This window comes from Boleophthalmus pectinirostris, unplaced genomic scaffold (genome assembly GCF_026225935.1).
Source record: "Boleophthalmus pectinirostris isolate CB_2022bp ecotype Guang Dong unplaced genomic scaffold, ASM2622593v1 HiC_scaffold_5, whole genome shotgun sequence".
In the NCBI taxonomy this organism is placed as follows: Eukaryota; Metazoa; Chordata; class Actinopteri; order Gobiiformes; family Gobiidae; genus Boleophthalmus; species Boleophthalmus pectinirostris.
In genome coordinates, this window is record NW_026571404.1 from 22,167,111 (window position 1) to 22,192,536 (window position 25,426).

The window sequence follows — 25,426 nt, forward strand, 5'->3', positions numbered from 1 at the left end:
ACCCTTTTGATCATTTGCTGTTGCTTACATTATATATTTTATTATGCAGAATTGCATCTTTGCGTCGTCCTTTTGTGCACCGATGAATGTTGCTGATTGCGTGGGTGACCTTAGAGAGTGGTCATGGCTAAATTGTAAATGTAAACCTTCAGGTCCTGACTGCTGAGTGAAACTGTCAGGCAGATAGCCATATGTTTTTGTCCTCTCTGCTAAAGACAGACACGTTATTGACTGGCAAGTATTTTCAGTTTGTTCTTGATACAAGAGCAGTTTTTGGCAGGATGAAGGAGTTCAAGAGGGCAACCCAGTGTTTTGACTGCACTCTTTACAAACGTCTTTTAGTCTGCGATGGTCTGCTAGAGTTGCTCAATAGCTCTGCCTATCTATGCATTTCTTCTCTTTGCCTTCCTTCTATGATTACTAACCTTTTCAGTGGATAGCTGAGTCAATTACTTATTTCTCTCACTTTGCAACCCAGATTTCCATTTTGTGGGTTTAGTCTTTATAATTTTAGTTAAATACTGTAGTAGAAAAAAGAAAAAAAATTGCTGCTTTTATGCCTGCAAATACTTTCTTTTACACATGCATTACCTAACTTTGGCATGGTATACTGTTTTTAACTTGGCAAAAAAATTATATTTCATTATTTCTGCAGCTGAATTGTAATAAGAGCAAAGTCAGCTGTTACTGTCATGTTGTTCATATCCAGGCAGTTATTTAACAGTTTGGACATGCTCCGTCCAGTTCTTCCAACTGTCTTTCCTGAAGTGGAAGTAACAGTTCCCCAAATACCAATGCAAAGATGTCCAGAAAGTGAACATGCATAAAGGGTCCTTCAAGAAAATGAGAAAATACAGCATAAACCTCAGTGCCAGTTTATATGCAATTCATGCTAACATGATCCTTTTGTTTCCTTTCTCTCATTCCCAGATCCAATCCGTTCTACGAGCCAAGGACATCCAGCCCTGTGCAGCCTCCCACTGGCAGCTCGTCTTTGGATGAGGGGAGCAGCCAGAAGAGGAGGGCCCCCCCACCTCCTAGTGTCAGTCCCCATGCTGGCTCCTCTGTCCTAGATCCCAAACCTAGTCCTGGCCCAGACAAGGAGAGGGCCCCACCAGCAGGACCCAGCTCTGTTGCTGCAGTCATGGGGAGGGAGCTGGCTTCCTCCTCCCCTAAGGTAAATCACATTAAATACTGTGTGACTGTGACAGGATGACAAGAACAAGCAATGTCATCACTTAATTTTTGTCTCATTCAGACCTGCTTTATGCCTTCACATTATAGTAACTGTAATAATGATCAAATAATGGTGCTATGGTGGGTTCTTACTTGGGCTGTTTGATCACCTAGAATTGAACACTGCAGTTTGCCCTAAGAAAGTCTGGACTCTCTGTCAGCTCAGTTTATTTAAAAAAGCTCAATATTTGCACTTTTATATAACAAGTGTGTGCGTCTTTGTCTGAAAGTTTCCCTCCCCCTGTAGGCTCTAGTCAGCCATAGTCTATGAACAAACACACAAAATGCATACTTATTTTACCCTCAGTAGACTCCACCTAGATCTTCTTTCTTTGTTTTAATGTATATCAGATCACTATGTTATCAATTTTATTAGCCTTTTAGTTTCAGACTTAAAACTTTCCAACAAATGTTCTGTGCAGATTTTTCCACCCGCACATCTATCTCTTTTCTCTGTACTTCTCAAACTTACCAAACCCTCATTTGAATACAGGTATTTGTTTACTGGACTGTTTTGCATGGGTTTATTTATTTATTAAATTAAACAAAATCATTTTGCTTTGTAATTAAATGGCTGATGGTCACATGCACTCGTGGTTGGAGACAGACCACTGGTGAGAAATGATTGGCGGGTGGTGTGGGAAAGGGAGGCTGTAAAAGTCTCACTGGGGCTATGTGGGGCTTAAACACAGAAGGCTTAACTACAGCAGAGCGATCACAAGGGGGTGTCGACCCACTGCGCGCTCCCCAGCACACAGCCAAGCCCTGCGTAGTCCCTTCCACACACTGGTCCTCCCTCCCCAGGCTGCTGTCTAGCTGACTGTTTTAGTGTAGCTGGGCGGTGATGCTGGCCGCCCATGTAATTATGGCACAGTGCCTTTATCACCCAGCTGCAGTTGCCTGTGACCGTGGGTGAGGGGGCCTTAACCACTTTAATTACCCAAAGCCAGTGGCCTGTGGTGGGCCGCACTTCGCCAAGAGATGCCCCTGCTTCTGGAACCCAGGGTTGGAAGAGTTGCAGAGATTGAGTGAATGAATTGAGAAAAGGTAGGGGGGTAGGTAAAGATGGACTAAAGAAGGGGAAGAATTGGAATGAGAGAGATGGCTGTGGAACTGAAGAAAGACCAGCCGATATTGGTCGTAAACAAGGATAGGCCTACAGGGTTTGTTGACACATACAGTACAGATCTCATTCACAAAGAGGTGCACACACACATGTTTGGGGTATGTGTAGGTTTGTGAGATGACCTCTGAATGTATGAAGTCAGAGAGGATTAACTGGAGACATTCCCACTCTGAGAGGCCAATGCAAAACCAGTACATCACAGTGTAAACATGTGGATTTGTGCTGGTGCCTCCATGTATCTGTTTTTATAATGCATATTTTACCCTAGGCATAGTTCAGATTTTTGTAACCTTCCCCTAAAATACAGCTAACCGCTATCTTGGGCATATAGCACATATTCATATGCATTTCATGTGGGCCATTGGAACTAGATAAATGCACATCGAGGTCTAATCTCAGAATGTGAGAATTGTTTTACATTTATAACCTCCCCTGGAGGAGAAGGGATGCCTCACATGTGTTTGTAATTAAATCAGGCCTTTGCCAAGAAACACAGATTAGCATGTGTTGTATCGCATTTACATTTTATACATTGAGCCACTGTCTCAAAAAGCACATATCATTGCTTCAGTAGCTATATGCTGATGATTTACATCACAAGTCATCTAAAATATTCAGAAAAATAATTTCTCTCAACAGTCAGCAACAGATAATTTTAATAAATAAAAAACAGTTTTGCTTCTAGCATTATTTGTTGTTTAGTATATTTTTTCATTAGCACATATTCTACCTGATAAGTTTCCACTTCTCAGACTATGAATTGTAGCCCAGATATGCTATATGTTCCACCAATGCAAAGTAATTTATCATTCAAACAGCACTAAAACCATAATTTATTTATTCACTTTCACAAAATGTTTTCCATATAAGTTAGAGCTATATCCTCCCTGTCATAGCATTAACATCACCTACTTCAGTGGCAGTCTGTGAAAAATCGGTACATCACTGAGACATATGGCATGCGCCCACTTACTCTTTGCACAGGTATTATACATATGGATAGGATTTACATTAAGCTCTATCAAGAGCACTGAGCTTTGGATATCTGCCAATGCATATAAGCTGATGCCAAAAGCCAATCCATTGGTGTGGCTAAATGTACAACACAGATTTATTTTGAGAGTATTTATTATTTGAAGTTTCATCTGGAGACTTCTGGTGATCCATGTAAGCAGTTTTATTAGTTTGTGGATCAGTGGTTCTAGCAAGCATTTATATTAGTTATACTATCGTTTGTTTTTCCAAACCAACAAATGAGTAAAACATCTTCCTCTGGAAAGGAAGTGTTATTGCATAACTTTGTTTAAGTCTGTTACGTCTGCACTTCCAACTTGTTCCAACTTGGAGATATACATTCTTTGCAGCTTGAAGTTTAAGTTTACCGTCTGTGGAGAATTTGAAAGGATTGCAGCGCCGGATTAATTCAGATGAACAGAAAGGGTTCCTGTTGGGTGGGTTGGAGTTGTGTTTGGTTGGATGCAGTCCATCTCCCCTCCCTGTAATACAGTGATATCCCTCTCCTCCTTTTGTTTTATCTCTATATTCTCCCGTCAGACCATTCTACACTTAGATGCTCTGATCTTTGAAATTTTTTTTGTCAAGTTTCCACTTCATGAATTATTTCCCCTATTTTCATATAAAGAAAAGTCTGCCTGATAGGTATGTGGGGAAAAAAGTTTTTATCAAACTTCTATATTCAATATCAGACTAAATCATTGTTTTGACTTGATTAGAAAGTATGAAGAAAGATACTAAAGCCATGTGCAGTTTACAGTATACTTGCATGTGAAATTATCAACCATTTGAACACCATGTTGTTCTCACAGATCAATAGATCAGTTCAATGACATCCTAAATACTTGATTGCTTTTACGATTACTTGGTTCATGTTAAGTGGTACATCCCCTACTTCAGTGTAGACTTCTTCCAAATTGAAATGAGAATAAATTAACATTATTTAATTGGGTGCACTAAAGGCTATGATATTACTTAATTAGCTTTCACCAGGGTTCGTGGCTATAGAGGACCACATTTGCATTGTGAAGCGGAGTAGAGGTTGTTGGTATGACTGATCTTGACATGAGCAAGCTCAAGGGACAAGGACAGTCCTTTACTTCTGTCTTTACACTTTTTGACTTTTCTCATAAAAAAAAAAAATAGAATGTTCAGGTGCAGCCTTTCCTCTAGTGCCACACAAAGGTCCATAAAAAAATAATTGCTCAGCTTTTAGCTTTGTTAAAGGGACTTTAAAGTCTCATACTTTGATACACACACACACATATTCATCGAGGTCTCAGTTCGTCACTCGAGAAGTAGTAGTAGTGTTCATGTTTAATTGTCAAAAACATTGAAAAATACATCTCATAAAGTAATAAGAGCAAGCCTATACCCAGACTGTAACTGTGAGCATTTCCTACACTTGAAATTAGTTAGAATGGGTATAAAAATGTTTCTGCATTTTAAATGAAGTAATGGCCTTTTGCACTGCTGTGTCCCAGATGCTTTAATGAAGTTACTAACAGTGATCAATTTCTGAATCCCAGCCACTGGATCCTCTATAGGCCTTCCATAAGCCATGTAATATTAGTCGAATAATCCCTGAGAAGTCCAGGGGTTAGTTAGTATTCCTGAATGTCTGCCTTTTCCAACATGGACCCCTCCCCAACTGTTTGGACTCTCAGAGTGCTCTGTCATTGGATCTGGTGGGAGAGTGGAGACCCAGTTCCTTCACTCAGGCAGTCCATGTCCAATCACTGGGCTTTCTGTGGTGGGTCAGGCTGCAGGGCATTGCTGTCACCAGGTCCAGGGAAAAGGAACAACTAAGTGCTAAGCAATAGATGTGTTGTTTGTGCTCCTTGAGGCCCGAAGTTGAAATGGTGGAAACATGTACGAAAATGTTGACAGCATGATCTCGCTTTGAGAAATACATTTGAGAGAGTCCGCTTGACAAACATTGGAATTGCATATGAATGCAAGGTCCTTCCAGTTACATCCAACAAATATAACCTCTGTATTGAGAGGCAGGTGTGTATTGTATGTTGAGATATTTTTGATCCTGTTACTGTAATGCTGCTATCATTTTCCACCTCTTCCTCCAGTGAGTGCTTGTAGAGTTCACAAGTTAAGCACTGCGAAGTGCTTGCTCTCCTCAATACCCATGCTGACTGGTGTAAAAGGGCCTTCCGCAAAGCGCGGCTTGTAATCTGCCTTTGGTAAGTCCTCCTTAGTTTTATCTGCCAAGGATTACCTCACAAGCTGCAAGCTTGAGAGAACGGGAAAAACATAGAGCAGGGAGAGAAATGAAAAGAAACAAAATGATGAAGATGGAGCAAAATGAAAACAAATCACTATGTAATCTCTCAAAGAAAGGCTAGCTTTGGAGTTAAAGGGAAGTTTCCCTTGCCACTCGTTTAGAGAGGGAATTGACTAATCCCCCTGTGATTGATGTCTGCTATGAGAGGCTCTATGGCAGACTAATAGGGCTTATGAGGATGACCAGAAAGTCTTTGTGTGTGTATGAGAATGAAGCAAATCTTTCTGGCTTGTGTGTTCCTCTGTCCACTGACCAGAGAGGGCTAGGGTTTGAATGACATAGCGGCCGAAGAAGGGGTAACTTTATCTTAATCTGGTCTTAATCTGCCCCGTCCTCTAGGTGTGTGTGGGCTTAAACCAGAACCATCTGAGGTTTTGGTGAGGTTTAAGGGGCTTCATTGAAGAGAAGGAAGGCTGTGCACTTGAAAACTCCTTGTGACCCCAAAAGCTTTGAGACCCCCCGCACATTCCTGAAAACTATCCCCACTTGGGCAGCTGTACCTTTATCCTGTCATCCGTAAGCGGCCATCACCATGTTTTAATTGAATTAAACCAGCCGTTTGCTGTGATTGAAAAAAGCTTTCAGAAGTGCCTTAGCCTGAGTGAGTGTGGAGTCTAGTGCACACATATGCAGAGTCTCTGTTTGAGGAAATGAGAGCAACCGTAAAGATGATAAGGCCTTAATTGCCTTTTTGTAAATCCTTGCAGCAGCTCATGGTTTGAACTAATGGTATGCAGGTGTATGCTCTTATAGATGCTATAGGAAATATTAAGAAGCATCTCCTGGATTATTATTTTGTGCTATTCATTCCATACCTTTAAAGCTGCACTATGTAACTTTTACAGTAGGGAATCTGCCACCTCTTTGTCTCCATGGAAATGTACGGCATTGAATTTACCATTTTACCATGAGCTGCACAACTCCACAGATCTGATCTGTGACTACTTGGCCTGATGGTGTTACAGGCTTCTCCCCTTAGACATAGATAATGCCACTTTGCGGTCCTGTGTTGTCTCCAGGTGGCAGGCCCTCTCCCAGGAAAGTTACAAAATGTACTTTAAACCAAGGCCATTTGGGGCTCTGTGTTAATCTCAATCCAAAGGATTGGTTTGGTCAGGTTGGATTGGTGAGATTAAGAGCATACATGGAAATGGTCCAACATTTTCGGTTACACAAAGTGGATATTACCTCCAGCAAGAATGTGTCCACAAAATAATTCAGCATACAGTGGCATTCATTGCACAGTGTGAGACCTGGAATATGACTTTCACAGTTTATTTTAATGCATGATCAGTATATTACCATTCACAGTAGATGGAGCCTGTACCAAAGTATGCAAATACTCTACATCTTACATCCCCCTTAATGTTGCTCTGTGTGTATGATGAGCTTGTTTGTATTGCTGGTGGATCCACTTTTGGTATGCATGTGTGGGTGTGTATTCTGATCAGGAGTCAAAGAGGTGACTTTGTAATTATGTTCATTTTAATTGGCTGTACTATCACTGCCCTCATCACTGTGGAGCACACACACAACTCTGGACAGTGGCAGTCTATATGGGAATGTTTTGCAACTATTATGTATGTCAAGATCCATGTACCTTAAATGTTCACACAAATGTAGGCACCCTCTTTACCTGCTGACATGATTCTTGAAGTGGCATCTATAATGGGTTTTCCATCCTAGATTTAGATTAACTGATAAATTATTATGTTATTGATGCCCTGATCACTGAATCCATTGCATCATTTATTTGTTTGTTAAAGACAGCAGTTGAAGGAGATTAATTCTATCCTCTCTTCCTTTCATTGTCTTTACTTTCATCTTACCTCATCGTTTATTGTTTAAAAAAAAAAGATTTATAAACACTGAGGTCAGTTTGATTCTTTTATTAAACTGCTTTTGATCAATGTATTTAGTAGTCTTTAGTAGTCTTTCAGTAGTTTGGTCGGTGTCTTAGTCAACCAAAATTTATGTTAGTCATTTTATTTAGATTATAAGGATTAAGTGAGTTAGCAGGGTATTTGGTATTTCTGTATTTTTGCAGTTGTAGTCTTGTGAGTGCACTTTGGGTCAAATATATAGAGAAGCATAATACCATCAACTTCATCATCTTTCATCACACGTGTCCCTTTTAGTGGACTAATGGGTTGGCTTTAGTCTACCAAGAATTTCTTTACTTGACTACAGCCCTAGTGTATAGTAAAGAGAAGCCTTCTTGATCTATAAGCAGGATGATTGTGGCTGTAATGGCTGATTAATTCATCTTAAAATATAGTGTATATTGTTGATCTGACTGCACTGGTGAAGTGGCGAGTTTCCCTTATCCAGAGCTTCCAACTTGAGCCAAGAGTGCATGCAACTTTGCATAATTATTTATATACCAATTGTTGTTGCCTATGACACAATTCAGTTGTCTCAAAAATTATGGATGCTGGAGCCAAGATGGGTAAAATCTCTTACCCAAGAACACAACAACAGTAGAGAAAAAATAATAACAAATCTATTAACTGTTGTAGCTGAAGCATTTGTGTATTGTTATTCCCTCTAAAGCTAAAGCCTTAATGTCCTTGTGTTACATGTGGCATAGAACGCATGACACCTGCAATCCTTTGTCTGCCACCACTTCCAAACTCTGTTGTTTCCATTTTAATCCTACAATTGCATTTCTATTTCACAGCCCGGTTTGTGTCTCTCACCCCCACACTTTAGTCCCTCAATGTTGAGCTTTTATCACCTGCTGAATTTGCAGGTTCACATATAAAAAACATTAGTATCTGCACAGAAAAAACCTTGGCCAAGATATAAACACTTAACTTCACTACTTTTAAGTCATATTCTGATAAATTTATCTATTAATGCAACAAGATAATTTTACTTGACAAATTATCTTAAAATAAACTATCTCTAGACTAGAATTAAAGAACTAGGGTGCTAGTTTCAGAACTAGTACCCTGAGTAGATTATAAATGTGAAAACAAGATTAATAACCTGATATAAGTTTTAAAATCTTGTTCAGATCAGAGAAATATGCAGTGTGCACAAACTTTATTTAATTGACTCTATTTTCATCAATGATAAAGACAAGCAAACAAAGCTAATTTTCAGATAATATTTAGGTATAACTTTTTCCTAATACAGTATGTTCCCTTGTTTCTACAGCAATCTCACTGAATATCGAGAAAATACTTGCTATTTGCTTTTGCCCCTCACTGCAGCCATGAATGCTGTGACATCATGTGCATGCTCTGTATTGAAATTTTTACTCAGCTGTTAGTTGCCAGTTGTCTTTCACCCCCATATACAGGTTATCATCCCTAGCGCACCTGCGCTGACTCAAAAACCCAAACCCAACTTGTTCAACACTGTAGTCATGCACAGTCACACACAGTTTCACACCGCAGCTCCTCCTACCATACATATTATTACAAGAGTAATGCGATATTTCCTTTGTATGTTAATGTGTATTATTTTTCACGCTACATTCGCTTTCTGAGCCTATTTCAACCTTTTGTCCTCCCCCTTTCCCTATTGTTCCTTCCCCTCCACATCTGCATTTACATAATTGAACTTTTGATTGGACTTTGCTCCCTCCTCTCTCCTCTCATGCAGGCAGCGTTTGAAATCCAAAGCACAATTTCATGGGTACGATTACATGAGGTGATCAGCACGGTTTTCTTTCTATTTTGAATGCTAAGATGGTCACTGTAGCGTGGCTAGATTAAACAAATTGCTTGTTTTGGCTGAAATTGCAATTAAATAATTGAAGCTTTTGCTTGTTAGAGCCTCAACAATAAGATGAGAACCTTCAAGCACCTGTACATAGCCTCTTGAGCTCAATGTCTTCAATTTATGGAAGTGTATTTTAACATGGTAAATGGTTAAACTGTAGATTTCTTCTTGTTTTTTAAACTTGTGTGGGTGTCCCGACATAATGCTGTATTTTTACTGTACAAAACACTTGATGCGGTGGTTTTCTTAGTATGTATCCTGATGTCTGCATGTGCGCGAGTAGCATTTTTTTGCCATTGGCTTCTTGAGCGGATTACAAGTTTTAAAGAGTATGAGATTCAACACCTCCTCAAATGTGACACTCTGACACTGCTTTGAAGCCATGAAAGTGAGATTGGAGAGACACAGAGGCTCTTTCCTTTGCACAGAGTTGTGGGTTTATGTCATTGGGTTGAGGCCAGTTAAGTTTCCATTGAAGCGTTGTGCCCTCAAGTAAGAGACAAAGCCGCCACTTAAGCCATTTGACTTGTATCTTTTTTAGGGCTCCCCCAAGGCCTTCAAATGACCCCTGTGGTCTAGAAAACTCATACAACACAACCTGCTTAATTGTATGTTTTAACCTAAAAAAAAAAAAAAAACATAAAAAAAATGTTTATATAAAAAATATTCCAGCATTGATGATATTAACTTAAATATTATATAGTAGGGATCGTAAAAATAGATTAAATCGATTAATCAAATTTAAACTTCAATCGATTTCTTTTGAAGAAAATTAGATTTTATTTCCCGCCACTTTCTTGCATTGGGAATTGCCCTGGAAATGCAAGAAATGCTGCTCAGTGCAGTTACGGGGAGCAGTTTTACAAATTGCTTTTCTCTTCTGTGTGAGGAAGACACATAGGAAGAGCAGATCAAAGTTTAGCACAGAACCAGCTACAACAAATTAAATGTTCTGAAAGGGCAAATCATTACTTTTGCCCCACTTCAGCTGTATGTTCAATACAGCCCCACCACTTTTGTTTTATCTCATTCATAAAATGGAGATGGGTTAAATATGCTCACTTCTCAACATAATGTAGAAGTAACACCAAATACTGCTTTTATAATAATTAGCTTATTATTTACTAGCACTTCAGTTTGAATTAAAACAATCATACATGTGTCTTTGACAAAGTTTACAGATCAGAAAACATGTAAAATCTAATTTTTGGAAAAATAATCAACAGTTTTATTTTTACGCAAAATGGCCCAACCCTATTATTTAGTAGAAAAATAATTATCTTGATTATAAAAGTTGTTTTTTCTGCACCATTTTGTAGCACAATTATGATTTTCATCTCATGTGGATGTCCCAAAATAACACTGACACCTAAAATCCTCCTTGTGACAGCCACACCAAGACTACATGAACACTTCCATTTCCAGGTTTGCCACTATCTTGTCATTGCTGTATTGTGCTAAGCTTAGCCCCCCTTCTTTTCCTCTCTCACATCCTTTTCCCCTTCCCTCCATTTCTCTTTTTGCCCCATTCGATGCATGTTGTTGACACCGAGGCATCAGGAATAATGGAATCTCTTGTCAGTGGCTTGTATTTCTGCCCAGGCTGTTAGGCCTGTGTATAATAGTCGCAGAGCAGAAGGATGAGGGGAGGTTATGTGCCACTGATAGTAATGAAGGTTGCCTTTTCATTTTTAATATGAAATGTTTGTGGCCAAGGCAATGCCTTTTGCTAATCCCCCCCTCGAGCCGAGCCGCTACATGGCCGCATCTGTCTTTTGCACACACACACGCACTAACATTCACACACATGCATAAAGAGCATACACATACATGTGCACACCTCCCTTTAGGCTGCACACCAAATGTTTGATAAGTTAGGACACATTTCTGCTTCTCATACAAATGTTAGTTGTGTGTTTGTGTCTCAAGGAAAGACAGCTTATTCCTGTAAAACAAGATATGCAATTTGTTTAATATTCCATGGCTTCAAATCTACTCAGTGTGTAAAGGATTATCTAGAGAGAGAATGATGGAATAGCATAGGAAACTGATTGGGAAAGTTACAGTTGTTTGACATGCATGAAATGCCATCTGAAGCATTTGTCCTCTTTTATAGACCCAACTTTTGAACATGGCTTGGCGTTATGTTGAACAAGTCTCTTGCTAAGAGGCCCTACTTATTTTATTTGTTTGTTCAAGTATTGTGTTTAACTTGGGGGTCTTTTAGTTGGCCTCTTCAGTGTTTTTTCCTTCTGCCTAATACAATATGCATTACCTTGCCAATGGTTATAATAGACAGGTGTGTGTGTTGTTGTTTCCTTCAGCTAGTGTGCTGTGCTGAAGTGTGCTGTGTGTCTAATTGCTTTAATAGCACCTGGTCTCTAATCCCACGTAATTAGAGCGCTCAAATTAGACAGCTACTTTCAACCGTCACTTGAAAAAGTAGAAAGGGGAGGCCTGAAGGAAGACCACTCTAACCTGGTGGAAAAAAAATTTCAAAACTTGTTCACCCCCTCAGTTAATATGGACAAGAAAAACAGGTTTTTGTACCAGACCTGGAAAATGAGCTATGTATTAACTATATAGATTGTCAGTTCAAATAAAGACTAAACTATATTTATGTATCTATTTATTAATTAACTTGCTAAAGCTACAGATTTTCTCAATTTAATACATAAAAATACACTTATCTTTTGTTTAGTTTTTAGCTGCAAGACAGAACACAGAAAATGTACATTAAAGTCATAAAAACAGGGAATAAAAATGTGATAAACAATTGTGAACTATCAGTTATTATTGCCATTGACTTTAGTGTGTTATCTCTTGTTTTTTTTTCCTCATGTGGTATGTTGCCTGTACTGAGGTTGCCCAAAACGTGTCTGGAAAAGCTATAGGTAAAGGTTAAGGCCCTCTTTCAGAGATGAGCCGGAAATGTCAAGTGTCCGCCCCTCAGGCTCTCGATGCTGCCTGCCAGAGCTGAGGCTGCCGTAGGGGCCTCCACAACTCACAAAAAACACACACTTTGACAAAGGTTAGAAGTTGCTATTAGAGATGGCCTCCACATTCTTTCATCTGTTTTTGCTCTGGTGGCTTTCTAGTGTGGGTTCATAATCAGAGGATGAGTGACAACAATGACACAACAGATTGCTTGGTCCCTTTATTACCATACATTGGATGTGAGTGTGTAACTGTAACTGTCTGTGTCTGATGCGTAAGGGAGTACTAACAATGAAAAGTTTCTATATAAAATTGTTTGACTTTTTTTTGTCTTAAAAGATCCAAAACGTTTCTTTTTTTTTCCTTTTTAAAAAAAGTCTAGATTCAAGAAATTGTAATAATTTTATAAATACGAAGCAAACCTATGACTTTATGAAATATAATTCTTCTTTTACTTTTTGTAATTCAGTGCCACAAATATTACTTAGATAATTATGTTCAGATTTTCAACAGTTACTTATGTTAGAAGCATAGTTTTGTCAATTTATTTAAAATTTATAAAGACTCTAAACAATTATTTAGTACTTCAGTTACATTTTTCTCACAATCACTACAGCTTTTTCCTCTAACCAAGCACTCCAACGTTGAATGCCTTTCATACCATTGTAGTGCGCTACAACATCCAACAGAGGGGGTTGTTTGGCTGTTGCTTGTCTTGTAAATGCTGTCGTGTCAAATCTCTTGTTTGTTTTGTGATCCTGTATGTATTTTGGATGCGAATTTCATGAAAGTGAAAGCACAAATCTGAGGCAACAGAGTGCCTATGTAATTTCCAAGTAATTAATAACGGTCTGTTTATACTTTAAGATGCTCTTTAAACTTTAAAATAAAATGTTGTTGTCATACACTTTTAATTGTGCAAACATTTACATTATGTTGGCAATAAAATAAATAAATAAATCTAACTGCTCCTTAATTAATCCAATTTCAATGCATTTTCCACTAAACATTCAAATGATCTGAGAGAATTATCCCCTATCGCCGTCTCCATAACCAGATTAGTCTGTTGCCTTGTGAATAATGAGGGCAGTGTGGATCTGGAGCCTGTTAGAGGAAGACCACTGTCTACACGCCACTAAGGATTTGTGGGATTTGGAATCTGGGAGAGGAAGGGCTTCTAATAATGAAATCCTTTTAATGACGATAAGAACTGAAGAAGGCTGTGATAATTAATAAACATTTGCATCGTCATACACTTCTGTGTCATTAACCCTTAATTATACATTATCACTGTTAAGATACACCTTTTTACGGTTTAGTCTGTCTTAATCTTCTAACCTCTCCATTTTCTTTATTCTTCCAGCCCAGTCCTGTTCCCAGTCCGGTGTTGGGTGGAAAGCCAAATGCCAGTCAGTCTCTTTTGGCCTGGTGCCGTGATGTCACTAAAAACTACCGTGGGGTAAAAATCACCAACTTCACCACATCATGGAGGAATGGCCTGGCCTTCTGCGCCCTGCTTCATCACTTCAGGCCAGACATGATGTACGACATACTATTTTTGTATACATTATTATATTATTTAACAAATAGCAAATTGATCTTAATTCACAGTACAGTAATGTATTAGATTGTCTACCTATATTTAAGAGCTTACATTTTATATTTGTCTGTTGCTCCTGTTGACTGTTTGACAACAATGAAAGAAAAAGTTAGTAAGACATTGCTAGTGATACATAATTTTCTCTTTTTTTTAATCACTTCCCCAAAACCTCCCCACTGTTTTTTTCAGAGACTACAAGTCGTTAAATCCTCAGGATATTAAAGAAAACAACAAAAAGGTAAGAGGCAACAACTGCTGGGTCCTCACACCCATACCTCCATTTAGCCTTATTTAGAGATCTACCATTAATCTGCGACTATGCTGAGTGTTTAGATGATCAGAGTGAAAGCACACAAAGGCGGGCACATGTTCATGTGCTTCATCACTGTGCTATTTGTTTTACACACTCAACAGTGTAATGACATTTTCACAAGGACTTTTCCCTCGCTGCGTTGTTTACATGAGGCTCTGTGTGCTCAAGAAAGACTCACTCACCTAGCAGAGGTGTGATGGTGTTTCATCTCTACCTATTTCATTTTACCAACATCAAAGTCTCACATTTTGTTTATTATTTTGTTTATTAAACATTTATTGGTGCATCTTTGGTTCTCCGTTTAAGCAACTGGATTTGTTGTTCACTCCAGTTACACTATACTCGTCCCAATTCTGCTAGGGATTGAAACAGGTTGAAACCTCACCAGTTATGATGGGTTCATTTAGCAAGACAAACTGTTTATTCAAAATAACATAATATCAGTTGTACTTCTAGTGACAAACAACCAAATGGCTACTGACTACATTTGAACATCATCTGAGAAACCTAACATCTTGCCATTGCACCACTGTATAGACAGGTGCAGATTCCCATTCCCACATATGCCTCCAGCTTCTCACTCCTTTTTCCTGCATATACTGCCATTTTTTCCCCATTTCACTGTTACTACACCAGGCCCGAGGGCTACAGCGAACGATATGAGTCGGGTTCATGCAGCTTGATTTCCTCTTCTCATACACACTCTGGCTGGCCGATAACCTCTGGTGGCCCTGTTAGGCATGAATGCTACCCTGTTGACAATAACCATAGTGGAGGGAGAAGGAGACCCAATCCCATATCTGCTAACTGCCCCTCACCCCCCTCCAGGTGCTCAAGAAGCCCTGAAGGAATTGGCTAGATATAAGTAATATAGGAATATGCTGTAGAAGGTGATAGCTGGTAGGCATGCACTGCGACCAGTTTAGTGTGAAGATCTACATGGACTCACTCTATATCGCTATAGACTTGTGTAAGTGCATAAAAGCTGCTCAATAGAAAAATACAGAGACAACAGTGTGTTCTATTGTTCATTTTTAATCCCTTTGAAGCTTTTGTTTAGATGTATTGACAGCAGGTCATGAATGGAAACGAACCAAAATGACACCTATCTCTCCTCTTTATGACTAGTTGATAGACATGCCCCCTCCTCCTTTCAGAATTTATCTGTGTAGAGTGATTGCAATAAGCTCAGACGACTGAATTATGACTGATAAGCTCAATCAATACCAGGACCAGGTTGGGGGAGAAAAGGATGAATAAGATGAATATTCAGTGACAACCTTTGAACATATCCATTATAAGTTGGTGTATGAAAGTTAACCTGCTCAAGATTGAGTTCATATTGTTGACCAGCTAGAGTCGGCCATGTCTTTTTGGTGGCTGTGTGCAGTTATGTGTGTGTAATGAGACCAAGGAGAAGTCATTTGTCATGCCATCTGATAGCAAAGCACCGAGCAGCGGGCTAAATTGCCCTGAGCGTTACTGTGAGGGGTTGGGCTGGAGGGAAAAGGGTGCTGATGATTGACAACGATAGATAGCTGTCAGTCACTGGAAGGGAGTGAAGGAGGAGCAGAGAGCAGCGACCTGGGGCACAGAACACTGACATTTAGTCCAAATCTAAAGCCCTGTCTGTCTATGAGAAATTCACTGTTAATTTAAGATGGCTGTTGATAGACCTCAAAATAACATGTCATCATTCCATAGGGGCTTTGCTTACATCTACTAAAAAGGTGACAGTGTTTCCCATTAATAGAGGAGACTATAGTGGTCCCTTTAGTCTAAAATTCTCCCCCATAGTCCAAAAAACAGCATCACATTATTCCATTGCCCAGTTACCCAATATATTAAAATTTAAAATGAACTATACTGGGAAAAAAGAAAAAAAAACACAACAAATTACATGAGAGTAATTTATTAATCTATGAGAATCTATGAGACATACTGTATAATGTTAAACATCAGTTTGCAAATGCATTAGTAAAAAGTGTTTTTTTCTCACTTCACACAACCTTTTTTGATTCAAATATTTTTTGGTGGATTTTTTTGTTATGAGTTCTTTTGAATTGTTCTGATTGATCAATGACAATAAGAGGCGGTCATTACTAAACATGTAAGCCTTGTATGAAGTACTTAAAATAAGGGCCAAGGTGACAGTGGAACATGTTAAGCTAGCATAAACGCTCAAACAAAACTCTGCTCATGAACCTCTATGTCGCACAGCTCTCACTTTCTCCTCCTCTCACTGTTTTGTCTTTAATTCCTTCACTTTGTCCCCATTGAGCAGAACAGGTTGTCGCTTTCTTTCATAGCCTAGCTCATGTGTGAGAGGAGAACAATGGTAACACACTTTGTCCCCTGAATACCTGTTAGAAACCCAATCATGCCCCTTGTTCCTCAAATTCTTCAAATTCAAACTCCCTCTTTGTCGGTGAATGAAGGGGCCACATACATTAGCAGTAGTTTTATGTTTGCTAGGTTGGTCAAAGTCCGTTATATCCAGTTCATACTTTTATTTTCTGATGCATTTTGAAAAGAGTAAAATCCCATAGGGCATGTGAGATCGATGGTCTACAGACATCAAACGGAGCTGAAACAAATGAGTGGTGCAACATGTTGGACTTAGATCAACACTATCAAGCAGGTTAAGATACGAGCTCTGATACCTGTGAGATGGATGGGCAGGTCATGTGAGCATAGGAGCCAGGCACGTGCTAATCTATTTATTTACCTGTCATTGGCTGCGATAATGGTTTTCATCCTTTCCTTCTGTGTCTCAGCCAGTCTATCTCATGATGGGGATTGGACTTAGTGTGTCGCTTTGCTTGATAATCAGACTTGTATTTTCTCATCAAAGTCTAATCAGACCAATTACACGCGTGATGGAGATCGTGGGCAGGTTGATGTAGGCAGTAGATAAGGACACAAGCACACATATTAGTACATAGACATACTTTGGGATTAGGTGTTCTAGGGGTGTCTGTTTCCCTTTATCAGGAACAACCATCCTTGACATGAACTGTCATAAGCCAAAACCAAAGGTGTCTTGTACACATAGACATCATACATATGTACACTGACCACAGCCATGTTGATAAACTTAACACACACTTGCGCTACACACAAATATTGTTGCCCATTTTATGTTTTGCATAAAACTTTGTATTGTAAAAATAAATGTATAAATATTAACATGTTTATTTTTCTACTTTATAGGCATATGATGGCTTTGCCAGTCTTGGCATCTCCCGTCTCTTGGAACCTTCCGACATGGTGCTATTAGCGATTCCTGACAAACTCACAGTAATGACCTATCTGTACCAGATCCGAGCACACTTCTCTGGAGAGGAGCTCAACGTAGTGCAGATAGAAGAGAACAGTAGTCGCAGCACTTATAAAGTGGGTGACTTTGAGACCGACACAAATGCTTCCATTGGTCAGGACAAGTTTTATGCAGAACTAAATGATGTACAGCTACGACCAACTGTATCCCAGGCTGATTCACCTGCTGCTGAAAACTGTAATAAAAGTGGACATGAAGACCAGATAAACTCTAATTTGAAAGCTGAAGTAGCAGAAGTGTCATCTTCACAGTCAACAGCACCATGTCCTATTCCAGCACCGCGTACAACAATAACCACCACAGACTCCAGGCTGGCCCTTGAGTCGAATAAGACCCCTGAGGAGAGACCAAAGGTAGTTAAAGCGGACACCCTGGACCTGGGAGACCTACCACAAAGAGTGAACACAGACACGCGAAAGGAGGAGGGAAGAGGAGAGAGTGTGTCAGTATCAGAAGGTCCCTTCAGAAGAGGAGCCTCTCAGTTGTCCTCCTCACCTCCACAACAGAAACTAGGCTTCTCCTACAACCGAGATGCTGACCTGATCAAGAAGAAGAGGGCCAGTCTGCGCCATGCAGAGTCTGAACCACCCTCAGACACCAGCTCTGCTCCAACAAATCACATAGATACAAGCCCCAAACCGGTAAACTCATGTATTATAACTCAAAAATCTGTACATACATGCTAGGTCTCAATGCTTGAATGATGCATAACTTTGACTCCCTTTTGTTTACCTAATGTGTTGTTCTTTTCTTGTAAATCTTGCCAAAAACTAAAACCTGTCAAGGCCAGGCAGTGCACATGCAGCGACTGTAGAGGGCACCTCAGTGAACCCCCTGCTTTGACATTTCATTATATTTTTCATTATATTTCTCATCCCTTTGGTTGATGACATAAAGAGTCGTGACTACTCAGGCGTGGCGACGCTTTGCACACGGCACACCTCATCTTGTCTCACACACTGACTGGCACGTACCTGTTTTCATGTGCGGACAAGATGACACACTCACACACCAAACACACCTGACTGCATTGGTTAACCCCAGATTACAGTTTCCTGTTTACAAGTGTAAAGGTCACAGGAGGTGGTGGCAGTGGGGGGTTATGACTCTGATGACACCTTATTTTGATCAGCTTTGATCAGGTAAACTGGTTGCAACCCAGGGCAGATTTTACACTTTAGTCTAATGAAAAAAATGCATGAATAGTGAGTGAAGATTTTTCTCCTATTTCAACACTAAATCACTTCTATATTAAATCTAGGTTGAATTTGCAGATAATGTGTTTGGTGTCATTGCTCTGTGTAAAAATTATTTGTGTTTGGTAGCAGGACAGAGCTTTATAAGGTTGATGTTGTTCATCTGCTTTTTTAAATCTAGTTCTAAACACTTTTTTACATTAGACCCCAACTCCAGCCCCTGTCTCAAGTCCCACAGCTGAAAAGGTACCTTCACACATTTCAAGCACTTTAGTTTATATTCCTGGTGCGTGTCCTAATAGTCCTTATCCTGTCTTGTAGAAAGGCCTGTCCCGTCAGGAGGAGTTGAAGGAGCGAGCTCGTCTTCTGCTTGAACAGGCTCGCCGTGATGCTGCACTGAAAGCCAGCAACAAGACTTTCCCCAACTCAGCCTTCACTGCACCAGCCAAAGCTACAACTGTTTCTGATGTAAGTCACTCTGGGTCTTTCTACAGAACAGCATGCGGAAAATGTTTTCATGCTCAACTGGTTTCCACTATCCTTGTCCTTTGGTCCTTTAAGCAAACACTGAGTTCATGTTTTCTGGATTAACTTTACCCAGTAGTCTCTTGAAGACTTGCACCTCTACTTGTCTGAGAGACTGCAGATGAGAATAAACTGCTCCATTCCTGTCCTGTCCCATACCTAGTGCTGTCTCTCATTCTGTTAGTTGGTTGGTTCACAGTTTTTCTGACATTCAGGCCAAATTTGCAGCTCCTCCAGTTTCTCCTCAGACAGGCTAAATGTTGAACACAAACACCTGTCAGCAAAAGTACATTGCAGTACTGAAGGGGAGAGCCAGCGTACCGAGGCAAACTAGACTAGAGAAGACATGGCTGAAATTGCCAGCTCTGAACCAGGCACGCTCCACTGAACATAATATACTGTGATGGGAGGGGGGCACCAATGGACTACAAGCCTCCATGGGAAAGCACTGTGGTCAAATCTGTACTGACGTTCTCCAAATGGTTTCAGGCAGAGAAAAAGGGGGTGCTGAAAACATTCTGTCTTGTGAGAATTGTGACGACAAGGGATTTGAGGCAAAAATGAAATAAATACCTTTTGGTAATGAAATATCTAAAAGGCAGCAGGCACATGGCCCTGCATTTGCCACAGGAATCCTTAAAGAGGAATGTGCCCTTGAATTAGATGTTTTTCAAGTGTGTGTTTGTGTCTTTGCTTTTGCCTGTTCGAGTGTGGCCACAGAAATAACCATTTCAGCATAATCTCAAATATAAATGAGGGCCATCCAAGGACTGTGTGTTGAAAGTCGTTAGAGGAGAAAGTCCAAATTAGAACCGTTTTTCAAAGCTGTTGTGGTGCGGATATATTCCTTAGTGGCAAAAAATAAAGGTCCTCTATAGTGTCCCTTGTTGTGCAAGATGGCTGACTTCTCTCAGATTAGCTTCTCAAAGTAGCTTGGCCCTCTGCTCTCTGCCCATCTCTCTCTTCTCGTGATTTCCTTACTCATTTCCAAGGACAATTGGTTAATAACCCTCTCCTGCACACACACACACAAGCACGCGCACACACACATAGACAGAAAGAAGTGATAGAGGGGGCAAGAGGAGATATTGAATTGTTTACACTTTTTAATAGAAAGCATTGATCAAAGGAATACGACTGGCCTCTGGGCCAATGTGCTGATAATTGTTAGTGATTCAGATTAGATTACTTGATGTCTTGTTTTGATTAGCATGGTTAGTGTATGTATGTGTGTGCGTGTGCCTGTCCATGTTATCAGCTCAAGAGGCCCAAGCTGTTCCCTACTAATTCTCCATTTGTCTAAGTAGGTGCTTTGATTTAGCATGCATAAGGTATAATTTAATTCAATTAAAGCTACCTTCATTCCTGTGGGGGAGTGGATAATGTGGGGACAAGAGAATGATTTAGGCTGAGAAGAGAAGGATCTACATTAGCTGTTTGGGGCATGCAGGGCCCAAAACACAAAAGCCAGGGACTTCTTAAATACTTATTTGCATTAAATGCTCGATATATATTTTTGCATTATCACATACTAGTTAGATTTAGCTGCCTCTTTTAACATGTTCTTATGTGCTTATGAGTGGTGTACAGTATGGATGCCTTCTTTTTACACATGTGGCTGATTAGATTCACCTGTATTGTCATAAGTACAAGGCAGTTTAGTAGCCATCTGACCAGAAGTGCAATGAAGCAAGTACTAGATAAAGTAGTTATAACATAAATGTTATATAATATTTTAACAGTGTGAGAAAACTGCACTGACCCATAGCCACGTGGTTGTGATACAGAGGCAAAAGTCTTAACTTGTATTTTGCTATAATTTTGTCATAAAAAATATCTCCAAATCATTGTCTGGAGCCAGTGACAGAGCACAGAAGTGTGTAATGTGTACTTTGTGTGGAGGAGAGCATGTGTTTGTAGGCCTGTTCTCTTGACCTATGCTGTCCCTCCTACCAGTCCTAATTGTAGCCCACGGTGACTGGCTCTTTCATCTAAGGTCACAGGTTCACTTTTCTCCCTTTCTCTTTACACTCTGCCTTCTGTCACTCTCCTGTTCATACATCACATTCTCTCACCTTTATCAATCTCTCTCGTTTTTTGGGTTTTTTTTCCCATTTATCTTTGCGCCTATGTCACTTTGGGCTTGTTGGTGTCCTTGACCTTTCATGTGTTGACTGCACTGATGCTAATTGTTGGTGGGCACCATCAGAACACATCAGTGGCTCAGGTCTTGTAATGTTCTGGGGTCACATTCCACTTGCCCACCCTGAACCTACAAGGGCAGCCTCTGACCTCTGATAAAGAATGTTAAAATGTGTTTTGTGATGGATAGAACAAAGTTGGTTTTATTTGGACAAATACAAATTAAATTCGAAACTATTGAAATTATTTCAAATTACTTATTATTAAGAAATTATGTTACTATTAACAGCTAATTTTGTTTTAATGAACGCTGAAAACAAAACAAAAAAACTGTATAGGCTCTCAAATTATTGGTGTTTAGAAATATAACTTGGGCTCAGTAGAGTGAGCATTTACCCCTGAATAAGTCCCCTTTTGAATGATGAAAGGAAATACAATTATAACACAATAAGTTACAAAATTGTTCACAGTCAGAACAGTTTGTTGTAGTTTTGACCATCCCCATTGCTTTAATGGGATAGTGTGTGTTTTTGTCTGTGTGTGTATAACTCTTCTCATCCATTAGCAGATGAGAACAGTAATTTCACAGCGGCCTGGCCAGGCTAATTATTGAGCCCCACACAAGGTTTTGGAGACTGTGTTTGCATGTGGTCCTGTGTGGATTTGTGTGTGTTCCTGTGCATCTTGTGTGCTACACCAGAGTCTGAGGACTGAGATGAATTTGTGTGTGCGCGTAACGGAGAAAGGAATTTGTCTGAAAGTGCACGCAAATGCTTGGCTGTTTTGCAGGTAAGAAAGTTCCCTGCTCACTGACTCGTTGTGATTCATATAATTGGGTGCCGTTTGATTTTTGCGGGACACCATCCATACCTCCTCCCCCTCTCTCTTTTTTCTTTTCTTCTTTTTCTCTTCTTGTCCTACTCTTGAGTGGAAAGAACTGGGGTCTTTGCCGCTGTGACCCATGGGTGTTTTCTTCGTCAGCTGTTCTTTGAACCTCTTTAAAATGCCCCACGTCCTCATTTCACTGGCTGTTGTCCACTTCTTTTTACATGGAAATGGTTTTGTCATTTTCCACTTTATTTGCATCGAAACAGTGAACAAAAACAAGGCTGAAATGGAGGGCATGACACACACTGCAGAATACAAAACAAGATGCAAATGGTACAAATTCTATTCAATTTAAAGAGGTAAAAGTAGATGCTACTGCTACCAAGTCTGTTTGGCTGATTATTAATTGGACTTTGAGAGGTGAGCCCCCCCATCCCCCCAAAATGCATTTTCTGGATTTGGATACATAACTCTCTTATTAAATTATGTTTTAACTTTTATTTAGGTTGTTTATAATAAAATAGGTGATTAGTGTCACATTTTCACAAATGTAAAAGTAAAAATGCCTATCCTTAAAATAAAATGTTGCTGCCCATGTCCCTTCTCTGAGCCCTCATTTTAATGTGGTTTCTGTCCTTTTATTCTCTTAGCCTTACCCTGTCCGGTGCCCCCCTCCTCCCCATCTTTGCTTTCTGCTCTTAAGAATTTGTCCCTAATGAAACTAAATAGTTAGGTGGGGAGTTCCTTTGGAGTGAGTGTGCATGCTTGTGCCGAGGAGCGAGGGGATGTGTCGTGGCTGAATTGGCTGGAGCTGAGATCAAAGCAGAGCAAGATCTGTGCAGTAACGAGCAGCAGAAAGAGCGCTCTCCCTACTGCATCACAAGAGCTGATCAAGCTGTCACAGGAGAGCCCCGAAACACGCCCCATGTTTTTCTCTGAGTGCTTGGAGATGTAGGCATGTGTTTGTCCTTTATGTCTCTTCACATTTCTCTCTCCCTTTCTTCTCTGATCGGTCATTTCACATACCTCATGTGCACATTTGACCACATCACTTCCACTGCGCAAGAGTGCTCCACTTTGTAATGCTGTCTTCTCCCTGTCCACTTGATTTATTTTTACAAGTAAAAAAGTTTTAGAAAGTTGTTACAGTCCTGTGTGAACCTGTGTAACTGCAGTAACATTGGTGTGGTGTTAGCTGGCTAGTTATTGTTAACAAATGTTAACAATAACTAGCAGTTACATTTATAATTTTTTTTCTTCTTATGTATTTGTTGTTTTTCTTCTTTGTTGATTGTTTTAAACACTTTATGCCTTGTCTCAATTGTACGCATGGGATCAATTTTGTCCATGGGCTGTAAAGTCTCATATAAATTTCAAAATGCATAAATATCATTTGCCCACATTTGGAGTTACCAGGAACTGTTAGTAATGAGACCTAGCACTGCATACAGCTGATAGAGCTGATACAGTTGACAGCGGATACAGCTGACAGCTTAATTTAACATAATTTTACTTAGTCAGTACAGTACCATTTTACTCAGCATGTCATTATAACAGATTTGTTGCTATGCTATTATACCAGTTTAATAATGTGGGATTTGTTGTAATGCCTTACGGTCCCAAAGTTCTGCACTTCTCATTCCCTTCCCTCAGTTCTCATTCCCTTCTTTTTATTTGCACAGTGGTCCCTCCCACAGTAATTATGTTGTCTATTTAAAGGGCAAAACCTTTCACTTGGCTGTCGGTGCCAGCATGTGAAAAGTGTCGTTTCCACGCTTCACTTTACCTGTTGGACCAGTCCTACTGTACAACTGAGCTTTGTTCTCTTGCACAATTATCACATACAGTGTGACACAGCTATGTTGTCATGGGATGTTCAGACTCAAATACAGTTAACAGAAGGTTTGGTGGGTTTTTTGCTAAGAAAATTGGCTTTTTTTTAACATCCAAGCTTCATTCAGACTTTGACATACTGTCTGATTTGAAAACTACTGCTGCTTATTATTATGCAGTTTATATATTTATAGTCTATATATTTCACAGAGTATACCTTTATGCAGAGGCAGACCCCTATCATGGGCAAGCACATGTCAAATCATAATTAGGCCATGTCCTGTTTCTTTGATAGCCTTGTACAGTGGCTCTTCTTTAATTCCTTATCAAATGCATTGATCACTGTGGGCCTTGTGTGCTCATTGATCCGCGCACTCCGTCTGGTGCCACACGATAAGCGTCTCCCTCACACTCTTTTAGAGCTCTACATTAGAACGTAACTCTATTGCTCTCCCAAGTATCCAATAATAAACATTATTGTAAATTATGTTGCTTTAGTATCACAGGTTTAATGTAATTACTGTTCATATTGTGTTACTATTTTCTCTTTTGTGTTTAAATTGCTAATGATGTAACTCATAACCATACCAATTGACATGACCACAATTTTACTTTATTTGTCGTCCAATTGCATAAGCATCAAGCTTCCATTTCCCTTTTGTTTTGTCTGTTTGTGTGCCAAGTCAAGATAGAGACCTAAAGCGCCTCTTAGTACTGAATGAGTTTGTCATGACAAATGTGTGGAGCGGCATGAGTGGCTGCTAGGCTGACTGTCTGGGAGGTTGGCAGAGCTTTTTCACTGGAGCTGTGTCTGGTGCACAGGGCATCAGACTGCGCCCACGCCAGGTCTCTGTACAAACTCACTGGTGCATGGCCTCCCTCCCTTTTACCACTGGCCTCGAAAAGAGCAGTGAAGGCGACAACCTGCTCCCCCCGATCAGACAGCGCTCCAGCCCACGCCAAGACCACAGAACCCCTCTGTCTCAGCCCCGCACTCAAGCGTTCAGCTCTTACCCAAGACATTTCCAGCAGTCAATGGAACCACAGTCCACAATTGTCCACACTGTTGCTTTCAGGAAAAAAGGAAGTCTTCTACTTCTGATCACCATCCATCCTGGCCTCCAGCTGATGTGTCTTTTATCGCTTTTTTCCTTTTTTCCTTTTTTCCCCAAACGTTGAGCATGATGCACTCTAGACTTTTACTTTTGCTCGATTACATTTTAATATGTTTGAAAATTTGCAAATATTAGAAAAGATAAAGAATAGTCAGATCACTAATGCCTCTAAATTCTGTTCTGTTCTATG

At 39.9% G+C, this 25,426-nt stretch overlaps 1 protein-coding gene across 1 annotated transcript in view; it reads left to right on the forward strand.

Moving 5' to 3' along the window:
- Positions 1-25,426, forward strand: part of ehbp1 (EH domain binding protein 1) — an 86,564-nt gene that overhangs the window by 22,722 nt on the left and 38,416 nt on the right. Inside the window, exons 10-15 of the mRNA XM_020921052.2 lie at positions 931-1,177; positions 13,708-13,886; positions 14,134-14,182; positions 17,471-18,238; positions 18,998-19,039; positions 19,115-19,261. Coding sequence (XP_020776711.2) covers positions 931-1,177; positions 13,708-13,886; positions 14,134-14,182; positions 17,471-18,238; positions 18,998-19,039; positions 19,115-19,261 — 1,432 coding nt within the window. The remainder of the gene's footprint in view (positions 1-930; positions 1,178-13,707; positions 13,887-14,133; positions 14,183-17,470; positions 18,239-18,997; positions 19,040-19,114; positions 19,262-25,426) is intronic.